The sequence below is a fragment of the Cavia porcellus genome, unplaced genomic scaffold (assembly GCF_034190915.1).
Source record: "Cavia porcellus strain 051 isolate PalLab524CR breed Dunkin Hartley unplaced genomic scaffold, mCavPor4.1 scaffold_17, whole genome shotgun sequence".
NCBI lineage: Eukaryota > Metazoa > Chordata > Mammalia > Rodentia > Caviidae > Cavia > Cavia porcellus.
In genome coordinates, this window is record NW_026947500.1 from 66215459 (window position 1) to 66229027 (window position 13569).

The following is a 13569-nucleotide window of genomic DNA, read 5'->3' on the forward strand; positions in this document are numbered from 1 at the left end:
TTCATACCATCACAGACAATAAAATCAAACAACCCCGGATAAAACCATTCCAACAAATGAATGCAAACATTGTAAGGCTTCAAAGCAATATGACTGGGAATCCTGATTACCACATACTTTTGTGTATTCTTACCATTTCTTACATTAGGGAAACTATTCGGTATTTATACATGGTAATTTATATGTAAAGATGAAGTTTAACCTTCTATTCCTCTTCACCCAACATTTAAATGTCTTTAAAGATTTGTACTCTGTCCTATTTCCACCTTTGGGATCACTTTGGTGCGAATGAATTACCCATAGGGGAGTCCTTAAATCCTTTGTTACACGCTTTCCCATAAAGTTTTGGACGTTTAATACATTTTGCTTCCTACAGCTGTTTTGAATCAAGTACAGTTAATTGCATTCTTGCTTCCACTCCTGATTCCGTAATATCTTAGCCCCTCACGATATATCTTTTTTTACGTGATGCACGCATTTCTACTTGTGATTTGTAGTCAAATAGGAGTTTTAGGAGGCACTCTGTTGCCTTGTGAAATTTTACTGTTTTGTTTATTTTGTGTTGCGCTGAGGTGTGTGGATGCTACAGCCTAAAACAGCATTGCTGTGTGAAGATCCCTTCACCTGCTTTTATTCACATACTTGGAGCCTGGATAACTATAACCCTCTGCCCCGGCCCAAGCTCTGACCACCTTGGTGAACATGGAGAGGAAGACGCAGTGGAGTTACGTCAGCAGCCAAGTTCTCTGGGGCTGAACTCTGGCTTCACTGAAGTCACAGAGATAATCTGAGTGTCACCATTTGTGATCTGGGCTCCAACCAGATTCCTAAGTGCTTCCTGCTCACAGCGAAGCCCTAGAAAATCTGGTCTAGGGTCGTGGTTGTTAGCCTCCTTGCTTTCCGCTGGCGTATGTGCCATGTTAAACTTGTGATGAGCTGATCTGAATGTGGAAGAATGTGGAACAGCATCTGTTTAGTGGAAACAATAAAACAAAAATTCATAACAAAATCTAGAGTAACAAGAGTTCATATGTTATGTATTGCTGTCTTCAAAAGTTTTTTGTCCATATTTTGCACTCTGAATGAGCAACGTTGTCATGGTGTATGCTGGTGGCCCCCAGGCCTCATGCATTTGCATTGTGCATTTGTGACGGTTCATTGTCTAGTGCTTGGATTGGGAGTGTGAGTGCTACACTGGCCTAGTGGTGGAGCCAGAATGTATGTAATGGCAGGAAGAAGGTGTGTCTTGTTCTTTGCTGGCTCCTTCCTGCTATTGGCAGCTGCCATGAACTGCGGCCCAGCCATGCCCGCCTGACTTGAGCCCACTGAGTGTGGACTGAAACCTCCAAAAAGTATAAGAAATAAATCTTTCCTTTCCTTTAGGTATTTTGTCTCAGCAATGAGTAAAAAATAACTAAGACAAACGTCTGTGACCTCAATTGAGCAGCTACTGTAAACCTTCCCAGCTGTGACAACCAAAGTTTTCCCCAGATATTCCCACATGTTTCATAATGGGATAATCATTCCTAATGGAGGACTGTTTCCGTAGAACGTGAGATCAGGGAACTGCTTGATGGATTTTCCATGAAAACTCAGGCCTTACTCAAATCACATAACCTGTCTGGGCTTCGCTCCTGCGAGTGTGAAGATTCTTGACTGTAATTGGCCTCATATGAAAAATCCTGGTGAGTTTCCATCACAGAACTAAGGGTGTAACTCAGTGGCAGACCTCTTACCTGGCATGGTTAGGGTCCTGGTTTTCATCTCCAGTACCACAAAAAATAAAAGCTTCCAACTTGAATCCATGGTGTCTAAGACAATTAAATATATCTCTTAGTATTACTGGGCATTTCAGGAACAAAGGGTAAGTAACAACTTCTAACTTGTGTTCCCAGCCTAAGCCTCATTGGGCTTTGAAGGAAGCACCACAAAGTAAATGATGTACAAACTTGCCATGGTTTTCTAACAAAGCTTTCTCCCTTGATAAAGACAGCAAATTTTTGAAGCCACCTGGAGCATGACTCCTTTACAAGTCAGGGCTTTTGCATTCCCAGGAGTCTTTTGTTTGTTTGGTTTGGTTCCAGGGATCAAACTCAGGAGCTTGGGCTTACCAGGCAGGTGCTGTGCCACTGGACTTTTTATCCAGCCCAATCCTAGAAACCTTGAAAATTGGGGGAGGGTGCAAAGATGGCAGATAGATAACAGCTGGCTACAGAGACTCCCTGAGATAGTCAACTTAGAATTAAACATAATACAGTACGGGGAGCCCCAAACAGAGGGAGATGAATTCTCTCATCCCAAGAAGAAATGAAGGTGAGAAGAACCAATCACACATACAGTCCTGGTGCTATTATTGGAACAGCTAAAGGTTCAGTGCTCCTGTAGCAGTGGGTGACTTGCTGAGCCATCCGAGGTCCTGCTGCTTTGAATCACTGGAGGCGCAGTCACACTGACGTCAGGGATGGCCAGCCAAACAGAGAGCAGAGCTGGTGGGGAGCCTGCAGCGAGCTGTGGTGAGTGATGGGAGTGGAGCCATTCCACAGAACGTTTTATTGGATCATTGAACAGAACTGTTTTCAGTATCATTGTTGGAATGTCCACTCTACAAGCTTTAATTTTGGGACTTGAACAATTATTTTTAAGATGCCAATATGTAATCCATTAACTAGTGATTTAGTACTGTTCATTTTTTTCATCTGTAAATCTGTATAACTTGTACCCTTTCACTTTTTTTTTCTTTTCTCCTTAAATAAAAAAAAAAAAAACAAATCTAGTTGTTTTGCAGGCCAAAAAAAAAAAAAAAAAAAAGAAAGGGGGCTCCAGCGGAGGACATTTTGGGGCCAGGCTGGACTGGCAAGTACAAGGGGCAGCAGTGACTCCAGTCAGTTGTTCCCTTCCCTAATGGGATTGGTGGATTGAGCTAGGCCTGGGTCACGTGACCTGGCTGAGACCCAATAGGTTATCTGAAATCAATTCCCTAAGGTGGCGGCACACACTAACCACGCAAGTGAAGCCTCAGAAGTTTGACCTGGAGGGGAGGCAGCGCATAGTAATACACTGCATGCCACAGCAGCTTGACTGATCCAGAGGGGAGGGGCCAGCATACACTGCCCCTGTTTGCAACTCACTAGCACACTGAAGAGGGAAGGGTCACCTAGCCAGCATGCTTCAGAAGAATTGTAACCAACAAAGAAAGAAACTGGCGCCTCCTGAAGAAACAAAAAAGATGGGAAGAGAAAGCAGCAACAAAAATTCCCTAGGTCCCAACCCTGAGAACATTGTCCCAGGACAGGTAAATATAAAGGAGAATGAGAACAGCAAACATGCAATATCAGACATGGCACCAGTGGACATAAAGAGATATCTTCAGGACCTCCTAGACTAGTTCAAAAGGGAAATATTTAGCCAAGTGAAGCAACATGTAAGAAGATTAATAGAAGACATATTAAGCACCCCTCAAGCAGACACAGACAGAAGGAGGGTGCATGCTTTAATTTTGTAACTTAAACAACTATTTCTAAGATGACAATATGTAAGCTATTAACTAGTGATTTCTTACTGTTTATGTTTTTGAAATTCTGTATTACTTGTACCCTTTTTCTGTTTTGTTTTGTTTTTCTCTTTAAATACAATAAAAAACCAACGGAGAGAACCATTTGATGAAGTATATAAGGAAAATGTAGAATACATGAAGCAGATTCAAAGAGATCACCAGGAAATTGAAAACTTTATGGAAATATGGCAAATCAGCTTGAAAGAAACTAAAGATGGATTAACCAAACTGGAGGACAGTTTTGCAATGTGGAAGTATGAAAGGGAAAACTTTAAAAATAACAAGGAAACAAGCAGTAACAATACAAAGGCTAGAAGATGACAAGAGGATCTATAACTTGAGAATAAAGAATGTGAATGAAGAAGCTGGGGTACAAACAAAGGAACTACAAAGGCTATTCACAGAAATAATTAAGGAAAACTTCCCAAACATAGGAAAATGTTATTTTGCTATATGAGGCATACAGAACTCCAGCCACTTACAACCAAAACAGAGCTACACCCAGGCATATAATAATCAAGATCCCAGAAATTCAATGTAAGAACAGAATATTAAAAGCTGTTAGAGACAAGAAACAGATAACCTATAAAGGAAGGCCCCTCAGAATAATGGCAGATTTCTCGACACAAGTCGAGAAGAGCTTGGAACAAAATATTCCAAGCCCTGAAAGAAAATAGCCTCCATCCCAGATTGATATTCTCTGCTAAACTGTCTCTAGAAATTAATGGAGAAACAAGATGCTTCCCAGACAAAGAGGAACTTGGGAAATTTGCAACTACCAATCCATCTCTACAGAGAATACTGCAGGGCATTCTAGAGAGAAAGAAAAGTACTAGGATTCCAGGAACAGTGGCAGAGAGGCCTCAATGAATGGAGCAGAAAACAGAATGAAGAAGATAAGCAGACAACTGATGGCAAAAAAAGAACATAACAGAAATGAGGCAGAGAAGGTTGGTTGTACTCACTAACATAGATGGCCTTGATACACTAAATTAAAAAAAAAAAAGATCCACACGTGGAGTAGATCAGGAGGGAGGGTCCACCGAGATAGTATTTATAGGAAATATAATTAACATGAAAAAGAGTACATGGACTGAAAATCAAATATGAGGAAACAATGCTCTACATGACAGAGAACCAGAGAGTAATAGGGGCAACTAGACCAGTATTTGTGGATAGGTTGGAAAGACAGGCTTTAACAGGTAAAGGAATACAATTAGAGATCAAGTCCAGGAGAGAGAGGGTTCAGAACCACTTATGTAAATAGCAGCCCCCCCCCTGCCCATTTTAAAACCAAGAGTCTTGGTCAGACCCAAAAATGTACAGTATACCCTGGGGAAATGAAAGGGGAGGGAGAGTCTTAAAAAAGATGGCAGAAGATATTGTTAATAGTGTATCAGGATTTAAAACCCACATTTCTTGCACCACTCTGCTTAGATAGATTTTATTCTCTCTCTCTTTTTTTTTTTTTGCTTTGATAGATTGTATTTTGTCCCAGTTTGTCTACTTGCATTAGATTTGAGGGACAGCTGTTGGGCGCAGGCGCTCAACATACCATACCCCACCTGGGACTAAGGACCATGCCAGATTCCGCAATGCGCTACGTCCCTCTTTAAATTAGCCAACCCGTGCGCACTTCGTGCTCACTCCGTACTCTGTGGCAACTCCTGATTGGCCACAGCTGGATATAGTAGCCAGAGCCTGCGTCCCATTCCTGCCCTGCTTCCTCGTGGCAGCCTGTGATTGGTCATGGCCAAATATATAAACCAGAGCCCGCATAAATAAACCAGCAGTTAACTGTCGCCCACAAGAGCATCTCCTGTCTCCTGTTTCATTGGGGCTGCACCGGTCAACAGCTATCCCCAAAACATAGGATATAGCACAGTAATCATCTTTAATTTCCTATCTTCTTAATCTGGAGCCCTGAATGACTTATACTGTTTTATCATGACTGATCTTAGTTAAATCTGGTTTATTTCTTTGCTGTTTGATATCAACAGATTTTATTCAAAACTGATATGATTGATAGTATCAAGTCTGAGAATATAGGCAACTACACTGAAGATGACAAGACTCACTATGATACACATTCTGGTTTGATAACTGCCTGCTTTTGAAGTTTTATACTATATACAAAGTTCTGTTTTTATTAATACTGTTATATACTGATATATTCAATTATACTATGTCTAATGATATAGCCAGTTCTATTGAAGATAACAAGAGACAACACACGAACTATGGTAGAACTCTTTGTACCATTGTACCATATGTCTTTTTCATTTCATGTGTTTATAGGAATATGTTTCATTTTGTCTTGCTTTGTCTTGTTTCTCCCTCTAATATAGAAAGGATAGAAATACATGGTGAGGGTCATGCATGTGTAGGATCTATAAACAATTTATGAGAGCTGATCTTATGACACATGATGAAATGAATAGATACTTTGAAGAAAAAGAGACACTAAAGTACCCAGTGCTGATCCTGGAGTGTCGTAATGTGAAACCCAGCAATAATACTATCCTTTGTTCAGAGTGATATTAGCCTGCTTGGGTTTGTTCAATCTCAAATGACAGCCATATATCTAAGTTTTTGTTGGATAGTTGAACAGAACTGGTTGCAGTCTCACTGTTTGAATCCCCACTTTATATGCTCCACTTTAGTATCTTGAATAACTATTTGCAAGAGGGCAATCTGTAATCATCCACTAGTGACTTCTTACTGTTTATTTTTTCTTTGAAAGTATGTATTATTTCTACTCATTTTCTATTTTGTTTAGTCTTTTTTTTAAATAAAATTTTTTAAAAAGACACTACAGTACCCAGTGCTGATCCCAGAGTGTCATGATGTGAAATCCAGCAATACTATTATTCTTTGTTCACAAGGATTTTAACCTGCTTTTTTAGTTTGTTTAATCTCAACATAAATGAAGATATGGATAACTGCATGTATGTGATTTTTTTTTGTCTTTTTTGAGAAGGGGTCTCGCTTTGCAGCCCATGCTGGCTTTGAGCTCACTTTGTAGCCCAGGCTGGTCTTGAACTCGAAACGTATCACCCCACTTCAGCCTTCCAAGTGCTAGGATTACAGGTGTGAGCCACCACGCCTGGCTCTGCATTGTATGTTTAAGTGTATAAGATTGACAACTATATCACTAAGTTTTTGTTGGATAGTTGAATAGAACTGTTTGCAGTCTTGCTGTTTGAATTACCACTTTATATGTTCCACTTTTGTATCTTGAACAACTAGTTGTAAAAGTTATAAATATCAACTAGTGATTTGTTAGTTTATTTTTTTCTCTGAATGAATGTATTATTTCTACCCATTATCTGTTTTCTTTAGTCTTTCTTTAAATAAAATTAAAAAAAAAGAAACCTTGATAATTCAGGAATCTAAAAAAAAAAAGGAAAATTCAGGAATCTCAAACTTTGGAGAAAACTGTAACTAAGGATTGCACCGAGGTGGTAGGTAGGTTAGGATTCTGGAAGACAGAAGGTTTCATGGGGAAGGTTAATAACATCTGGGCTCATCTGATGTTTAACCATGTCTCTTGAGTAAACAGAATAGGCAGGAAATTTTTTTTTTCTTTTGGCCCAGACCAAAGTCCCAGAGGGAAATCAGGGGCTCTGAGGCTGGAGCACCCAGAGGAACTGTGCATAAGGAGCAGAGATAGGAAATTGTAAGTTGCCCTGACGCTGTCTGCCTGAGCTAGAACCATGCTGGACAGGACATGATGGTGGTTTGGAAGCCTTAAGTCTGGCTAGGGGGTCAGTGCTTCCCTCCTGCCCGCTGCCTGGTCTGGGGCAGAGCTTCGGTGTCCACCACCAACCGTCCAGGGAGGAAGCCTTACACACTGCCCAGGTGAGTCCAAGGCTCCGCTAGGAAAGACTAGGAGAGGGCACAATTTGAGAAAGTTGCCGTGAGGTCGCTTGCGTTCAGCTAAGCTCAGTTGCTGTGTGGCTCACGCTGTCAGGGGGGTGCGATCATATTCCAGTTTTACAGTAAGGGAGTAAAACATGTCGAGTGAATTGCAGGGGCAGGAGGGTTTTAGCTTTTTAAATGTCAGTAGGTTTCTGTCTTTCAAAAGATCCAGGCAATAAACTGTTTGAAAATACTACCTTAAAGTTTGTGAGGCACATGTTTTACAAACTTTCCTTAGGATGCTAGATGAGGTCTGAAAACAACCTCTAATCTGCAGTTACTTCCTCACTCTGACACTGAATGTGTGCGTAGCATTTTTAGACTTTAACGCTCCCTTTTCAGTCTGGGAGAGATATTTGTTTTTGCAGAGTGAGTGTGCAATCTTTGTTCTTGTTGCTACTGCATGCCTTCCAATATGACAACTGATGTTTTTCAGCAACTCTGCCTTTAACATTTAGATTTTATTTTGAGAAATTATGTGTGAAAATTTACCAATGTCTTATGATCAGTGGGGTTTTTTTCATTTTTGTTAACTTTGTATCGGTATTGGGGATCAAACTCATGACCGCCTGCTTGCAAGGCAGGCGCTTATGCCACTGAGCTAAATCCCCAGCCCCATGATCAGTGTTTTATCAGCTGTCATACTGGGTACCCCACCTCAGTCACTTTTTAGCTGGAGATCATTTCAAATGCTTGCTGGATCCTTAGCTGCAGTAAATCTGTGCATGTTTTAACATCTTATTTTGTGCGTAGATTTTTATTTTTAAATGCCGTGTGCGGTTATCGGGATAATTAGCAATTCCTTCGCTTCCAGCATTTATGCTTTCTTTGCACTGGGAGTCTTCATGTCCTCTTTCTAAATCCTCATAAAATGCAGAATTAATTTTTGCACACTACAAATTTTAATCCCACTACGCTGTAGAATGCAAGAACTTACTCTTCCCGTGAAACCGCGTTTTCAGACCTGCTATCCAACCCCCCTCTGCCAGTCTCTCATCACCACTCTGCTCCTGTCTGCTTCTGTGAGATTTGGTTTCTCAGCTTCTGAGCACAACACACAGTACTGAGTTTCTGTGCCTGAAGTATTTTACTTAGTGTAATGTCTCTGAGCTCTGTCGGTGTTGCCCCATTGCACCTGACTGTTCCATTTAATACAGATGATTTTGATGCTCTGTATTTAGCCTGTGTCTTAGTTCCTCTGGCATAGTTTTTATTGATACACCCTTAATTCCTTAAAATTTGTTTCCATGCAGATGCACGGCTTTAGGAATGGCAAAGCAAGCTACAGGTATATTCCTTGCTTAATCAGTCTTACATCCTAATGGAAAAGGCAGAGGACAATTAAACACATTCACAGGCAACATAATGTTATTAGGGCTAAACTGTACAGAGAAACAGGATAGACAGTCGTGCCATGGGTGGAATGTCACACAGTGCTTTGTGGGCAGGACTTCGCATGTTGAATGAAGAACAGAAAGCTCTAACGTGTATCCATGGGGTTCATGAGGAAAGAAATCGAACTCCAAGAACCAGGAGAAGATGCCACCAACAAAAGTGAGGGCAGGACTTGCCTTATCTTCTAGAGACTTCACATATAAATAAATGTTTAAGAAAATGGGAATCTCATTAATCTTGATGTAGGCACTTTACAGTTGCATATGTTTATATTTTTTCAGTATGCCCCCAAAACACATGGATTTATTGTGCATCCATTAAAATTAAAAAATTAAAGATAGATATGGTTAAATAAATATGGAAGCAATATAAAAATAATAATTATATAATGAGACATGCTGTGGATATGATAGGGAGCAACAGCAGCATGACACACTCTAATATTTTCTTTTGTTTTATTTATCACCTTCCGTTGAATTCTTAACAAGCCGCAGTCTGAGCCCCTGATGGGCGCAGACCTTGCAATAGGGAGCATCTTCTCCACGGCTAGGTGGGCATTGCCTGCTTCTTTGCTTTCATTATCAGAAGTTTCTGTAACAACACATCATCTTTACGTCCATACATGCATCTCCAGCCACCTAGCTGGGGGTTGTGGACAGTGTGGTGATGTCTACAGGCATCGTGATATCGTCTAGGGGCTGGTGAGACCTGGGATTAAGTAAAATCAGCACCTCTGTCACCGCTAGGTGCAGTGGAATGCGTGGGGGAAGTGTTGCTTGTCTGTGGGGATGGTAACTTCTTTAAGAAGGGACTCAAGGGCCTGTTAAAGAGTAGGTAAAGTTTCTCAGACGGAGAAAGGGTAAAAATTCCCCATAAAGCAGTGTTTGAGGATCCCAGCAACGAGAAACCAGTGCTGAAGCCTGAGTTGCTCGGGAAGTGGAAATCTGGGAGAGCAGTGTAAGTGGGAGCGGGGTGCCTGAGGGCCAAGCCAGGGAGGCGGGCGCTGAGAGGGGACCCTGCATAATGTGCCACTGATTCTGCAAATGCTCCTAATGCAGACCAAGGGGGACTGAAGGAGAGAAGAAGGAAAGCTGACCACGCCTCTCACCTTAGGTAATTGTCCATTTCTGAACAAAAAGGAGCCATGCCAAGGTCCTGTGGGCATTGTCCGGGTCTCTGCATCACGTTAGGAGTATGGATATTGATATATAAATCTATAAATCAGGACACTAATCTGGATCAGGTTCCCAGCTTCAAACCACCAATATGTTTGGCAGACCTCAGACCGGCAGCCTGGTTTTCTGACTGCATATGTTACTCCTGTCACAGTGATTAGGAAAGCCTTTTAACAGTTCTTCTTTAAAGATTCTCTTCTTCGGGTGTAGATTATGTTCTGTGAATTTTGAGTTTCTCTTTTTTCTCCTACTTATACGAGGGGGTTAAATCTAAAAGTCCTGTCACTGTATAAACATCTCTTCTTTCTCTTTCAAATAATGGGTTTTTTGTTTTGTTTTGTTTTGTTTTTTTGCTTCTTTATGACATGACAGTTCCCTCTTTGCCACAGCCTCTCAGGAGTCCCTTGAGTGCACTCTGCATTTTAAACCCGCCTTGCCATTTCAGCCCTGTCTCTGCTGATTGAGCAGGTGTCTTGTTTTATGTGTCTCCAAATAGAGGCCCAAAACGGTCAGGATCAAGTTCACCCGGCCCAGGTTTCCCTCTCACAGGACTTTTGCCATCTGCAGGGGGAGAAAGCTGTCTGTGTTTTTAGGGGAAGCATAACCTGGTGCCCCTGCTCCCTCTGTGTTCAGACTTTTGCCAATCAGTGTGAGGTTTAGGGAAGCTTGGAAGTGACATGAATTTAGGAGGCTGCAGCGGTGTGTGTGTGTGTGTGTGTGTACACATGTGTGTCTGTGTTGTGGGGGTGAAGTGTCCTCAGGGAAAGGTTACCTACGGCCATACATTCCTTTATGTGACTCAGAATTCAGATGCTCGCGTGTTCAGGAGCAAACAGAGCTAAGCAAAGGCGTGTTCCGTTTATAGTGTCCTCCTTTGGAGGACAAGACAGCGGGAGCAGCAGCACGTGAGTGAGGGGCTTTGTATGTACTGAAATTTCAGCGAGGGCGGTGAGGGTGACGCTCCCTCACCTTCCCTGAGGTCCCCTGGCCGCGATCCCTGCAGATCCTCCCTCCGGCACGAAGGCTTCTTTTGACACTTAAATATCTGAAAGAAGTGCCCTCCTCAGGGCCATTGCACTGTCTGTACTCCTCCCAGACACCTCCCCCCGGGTAACTGTGGGGACTGCACCTCGTCTAATTTGCATCCTCTAACCAAATGTCATCCAGTCTACTGCTCTTGTCTGAAATCCCATAAAATCGCTTTCCTTTCCATCTTTTCCTTTTTATTTTGGGCACCTTTCCATTCTCTTCCTAGTCTTGTTATCTGCTTATATTCTTTCTCCCTAGTGGACTTTGGGATCTTCCATTTTTCTGCACCATACGACTGTCTTTCTACAGCGCCTGAGTGTCGGAGCGGCTGAAGTTGGAGGCCGATCACACTGTGCTGGGCTGGAGGAAGAAGAGTGCCTGGGGAGACACGTGGCCGGGCGGCTCCAGCCCAGAGGTCCCCAAACCCCGAGGCAAACCAAGCCCTGGGGCGCTGGGCAAAGGGGTGTCACGTGGCATCATCTTGCTAACCATGAAAACAAGCACCCTACAGGGGCTGAGTGTTCCTTTCCTCCCAGCCACACAGAGGGCTCCACCTGACCTCAGGTTTTTTCTCTTTTCTTTTTTTTCCCTTCCTCTCACCTCCCTTCCCCCCAGGAACCTCGAGGGCTGCAGCTGGTTGGTATATATTCCTTAGCTGCTCGGAAAATATGATCACAACTCTGTGGGGTGATGAGCTGATGCGGAAGGGGCTGAAGATGGACACAAATAATGTGATCGGAATCGTAAATGCAGTCCAGGAGATCACGCCCAATGCAAATACCCCGGCAAACTTATTAAAGTACAAATTGTGGCATTTCAGCTGTAGGAGCAGTATACCTGCCTATGCGGATGTTACTAATGTTGTTTTTCTTCTTTTTGGTACTTATATGCATCACATGGAACCAAGAAATAACACCCAAGTTTCAGAATTTCTGCTTCTGGGACTCTCAGAGGACCCAGAGCTGCAGCCCCTCCTCTACGGGCTCTTCCTCTCCATGTACCTGACCACGGTGCTCGGGAACCTGCTCATCCTCCTGGCCATCGTCTCCGACCCCCACCTGCACACGCCCATGTACTTCTTCCTCTCCAACCTGTCCTTTGTGGACGTCGGCTTCACCTCCACGAGCGTCCCCAGGATGCTGGTGAACATCCAGACCCACAGCAAGGCTATCAGCTACCCAGGCTGCATCGCCCAGATGTGCTTTTTATTGTTCTTTGCAGGCTTAGATGACTTCATTCTGGCAGCAATGGCCTATGACCGCTTGGTGGCCATCTGTCACCCCCTGCACTACAGAGTCATGATGGGCCCTCGGCGTTGTGCGCTGATGGTCCTGGTGTCCACCATCACCAGCACCCTGCATGCCTTGTTGCAGGGCTTCATGGTGCTGCGGCTGACCTTCTGTGCAGACGTGGAAATCCCGCACTTCATCTGTGAGCTTAATCAAGTGGTCCATCGTGCCTGCTCTGACACCTTCCTGAATGACGTGGTGATCTACTTTGCTGCCGTCTTACTGGCCCTTGGTCCCCTAGCCGGCATCCTCTACTCTTACTCCAAGATTGTCTCCTCCCTGCGTGCCATCTCTTCAGCCCAGGGGAGGCGCAAAGCCTTTTCCACCTGCGCGTCCCACCTCTCGGTGGTCTCCCTGTTCTACTGCACCTGCATCGGTGTGTACCTCAGTTCCGCCGTAACACACAACTCACACTCAACGGCGACAGCCTCCGTGATGTACACAGTGGTCACCCCCATGCTGAACCCCTTCATCTACAGCCTGAGGAATAAGGACATCAAGAGAGCCCTAAAACGACTGCTCGGGAGTGAGAGGAGAAGGCCTCTGGCTGAACTAAGACTGGACAAGTGAGGGGCTTGCAGGGCTCCACCTCGGAGCTGGGAATCGCCACTCTGTGGCCGGTTTGTGGCAGTGGCACTGGCTTTTTGCGTTTCTTGTAATTTGTATCTCTTTGATATCAGCTTCTGTGACTAACGCAACAACCAGAAAAATAATTGGTTAGTTAACTGCCCAGTGTACTCTACTGCATTTTCCTACCTTAAATTATTTTTTTGGTTTTTAGTTGATACTGAGTAAATGTACATAATACCGGGCCACAGTGCAGGAATTCAACATGCGTGCGCTACGTAAGCATCAAGTCAAGACTACTGGCTTTTCCACCTCTGTATCATTTTTCTTTTGTGTGGAGCCTTCAAATGACTCCTTCTTGTTCTTCATAAACTAACTAACATTGCTTTCAGACTTTCCATTCTTTCTAAGACTTAATAGTTTTTCCCCCTAATCATTTTCCATATTTCTCAGCATTTTCCCCAGTGCTGCATCAGAAACATTTAGAAACTGACACTGATATCATAAAACAGTGTGAATTTCATTTTGCCCTTCCTCGGGGATTGATGGAAAATTTTTTATTTGTTGTTTATGGAGCCAAACTTCAACATCCTATGATTGAAAAGGGCAAAGAATTATGAACATGCCAGAATCTCTTAAA

The 13569-nt window shown here is 43.1% G+C and overlaps 1 protein-coding gene across 1 annotated transcript; it reads left to right on the forward strand.

Annotated features, from left to right (window-relative positions):
* The first annotated feature begins 11969 nt into the window (after positions 1-11969).
* LOC100719870 (olfactory receptor 7A17-like) lies at positions 11970-12932 on the forward strand. The gene has a single exon (XM_063229127.1). The coding sequence runs from the start codon at positions 11970-11972 to the stop codon at positions 12930-12932; it is 963 nt and encodes a 320-aa protein (XP_063085197.1).
* The last annotated feature ends 637 nt before the right edge of the window (positions 12933-13569 follow it).

Bases quoted from the DNA above. Each gene is read 5' to 3' on its own strand.
- LOC100719870 (XM_063229127.1), top strand. From the start codon at position 11,970: ATGGAACCAAGAAATAACACCCAAGTTTCAGAATTTCTGCTTCTGGGA.